Source organism: Aplysia californica, unplaced genomic scaffold, assembly GCF_000002075.1.
Source record: "Aplysia californica isolate F4 #8 unplaced genomic scaffold, AplCal3.0 scaffold00740, whole genome shotgun sequence".
Classification (NCBI taxonomy): Eukaryota; Metazoa; Mollusca; class Gastropoda; order Aplysiida; family Aplysiidae; genus Aplysia; species Aplysia californica.
This window is the reverse complement of record NW_004798010.1, coordinates 276,425-278,747: the sequence shown is the minus strand read 5'-3', so window position 1 is coordinate 278,747 and position 2,323 is coordinate 276,425. Positions and strand designations below refer to the sequence as shown.

At 40.3% G+C, this 2,323-nt stretch overlaps 1 protein-coding gene across 5 annotated transcripts in view; it reads right to left on the bottom strand.

Moving 5' to 3' along the window:
• LOC101847149 (uncharacterized serine-rich protein C215.13) overlaps window positions 1-1,779 on the bottom strand; it is a 5,134-nt gene extending 3,355 nt beyond the window's left edge. For 2 of the 5 annotated variants that reach the window (XM_005108983.3, XM_005108984.3), the window contains exon 1: window positions 1,636-1,778. In XM_005108983.3, coding sequence (XP_005109040.1) covers window positions 1,636-1,678 — 43 coding nt within the window. In that variant the 5' untranslated portion in view covers window positions 1,679-1,778. Of the gene's footprint in view, window positions 1-1,635 lie in introns of all 5 variants that reach the window. The other 3 variants (XM_035972557.1, XM_013088418.2, XM_005108982.3) reach the window with 3 other exon arrangements.
• Window positions 1,780-2,323: the final 544 nt, after the last annotated feature.

Sequence of the window (2,323 nt, the reverse complement as noted above, 5' to 3'; positions counted from 1 at the left end):
TGCTGCTGCTGCTGCTGCTGCTGCTGCTGCTGCTGCTGATGATGATGATGATGATGATGATGATGATGATGATGATGATTTTTTATTATTATGATAATAATAATAATAATAATAATAATAATAATAATAATAATAATAATAATAATAATAATAATAATTACATGTATTATTATTATTATTATTATTATTATTATTAGAAGAAGAAGAAGAAGAAGAAGAAGAAGAAGAAGAAGAAGAAGAAGAAGAAGAAGAAGAAGAAGAAGAAGAAGAAGAAGAAGAAGAAGAAGAAGAAGAAGAAGAAGAAGAAGAAGAGGGAGAGGGGGAGGAGGAAGAGGAGGAGGAGAAGAAGAAGAAGAAGAAGAAGAAGAAGCAGAAGAAGAAGAAAAAGAAGAAGAAGAAGAAGAAGAGCTACTGACTGAAGTGTCTTTAGGCCAATCCCAAAAAGGGGATATTACCATGTTCCTGTGCACAGTAGAACTGTAAATTAATTGGCTGATTTATCAATGTCATGCTCATACTGTGCCGGAACAACATAAGGGGAACCACTAGACTACCTTTTCTTTTCTCATCCTTACTATCGTCATTTTCCTCTACTTCTTTTGTACTTTGCGCTGTTGAGGTTAGTGAGGTGAGCAGAGAAAGCTGAATTCCCTGTTTGGACTTCACTGTTGACATCCACACCTTGGCGCTCATATGACCGTATGCAGTTGTGAGCGCCGTAAAACCTCTACTAAAACTAACTAAAAAGAGGATCTGTTAGCAGGGAGTATCTGATTTTAAAAAAAATAGATTGACTCGACTCGTTCAGTTATTCTTCTCCCGGGGGCTCTCGTGGCCTAGAGGTTAAGGTGTTGGCCTCTCATTCAAAAGGTCCCGGGTTCGAATCCGGGTAGCGACCGAAAAGTTTTCTTATCTAAATTTGTCTCCTTTCACCTCATTTCCTGCTCTCTAGCAATGTTCTGTCGTCTGCTTTCGTCTCCTCTTTCTGCCCCCTCCCCCCTCACCTCCTTTGCCCCTTCCCCTGGGCTCCTGATTCTTTCTGCAACCTTTCTACTGCTACTCCTTCGCTTCTTCTTACTGCTATCTTTGTGCCACACCCCTGATCTTCTGGTAGGAAAGATCTACACCTAGCCTTCTCGGACAAGGACGAAAAATCTCGGAGGGCCCGTGTGCAAGTTGCGTACGTTAAAGATCCCTTGGTGGTCTAAAATCGATAAGAGTAGGCTTCGGCCGCCACCCGGGCAAAATTCAAAATTTCCTACCAACTGAAAATATTAGGCGTGTCCCGCGCGCTCATATGACCTTATGCAGTTGCGAGTGCCGTAAAACACTTTACAAAAACAAAACAAAAAAAACAAACAATTCTTCTCCCTCCCCCCTTTTTCCCTCCACTAAAAAAAAAGAAAGTTGCCAGAAATGAGGACCAGCTGTGTAGAAAACTTTGTAGATATTCGAAAAATTTGTGATGGTCCTTCGTTAATCTTAACAACATCATCGGCTACTTTAATAAGAATGGAACCTACATTTTTTTAAAAGCTAATTTATGATATAATTCACATTTCTGTACGGAGGCATAAAAATAATAAACATTATAACTTTCTATTTTTAAAAAAATAAGTACTAGATTGATGTTACCTGCAACTGCAGCTGCGAAGAATAAGACAACGAATCTCCCCATGGTGAAGAGAGCGACAGATGACGTCTCGCTGGGTCGATAGACAGACGAAAGGAGAGATATGAGCTGGTGTGTGGGTATAGGGAGATTTTATACCAGCACTTCCCTCTTCCCAATGTCAGTCCACGCCCTAATGATGACGATTTCTGCTCAAAATACTCACCCGAAATCTGGACCAATCTCAAGGCAATGCGTAATGTGTAACAGTGTTCAACTGTATCTGTGCCATGGTTCGTAGATCTGTAATAATTTCGAAAATTATGCACGAAAGTAAATAAGTGGAGAATAGTTTTTGTGCAAGTTGGTTTCAAATAGCCATTATATTACGTGGACGGGCTTCTCATTACTCTAAGCCTCTCTTTTCTAAGCTCGATAATAAGAATGCACTTTCAGTGCGTCTCCTGAGATAATATAATAATATTATAGGTCAAAGTATTTTCATTCTTTATTCACAATTTTTTAGAGCACCAGCGGACACCCCCCCCCCCCCTCTTCCCCCCCCTGGAATGGAGATAAGAGTGATTTAACTTACATTGCCTAAGAACCCGAGTGGGAGGAACCCAGGGAAGGCAGGGAATGATGTACAGAGACTGATAAACCATTGTGTCATTTCAATCTCTGACGAGTGGTTTCCGACTTTTCGTCATA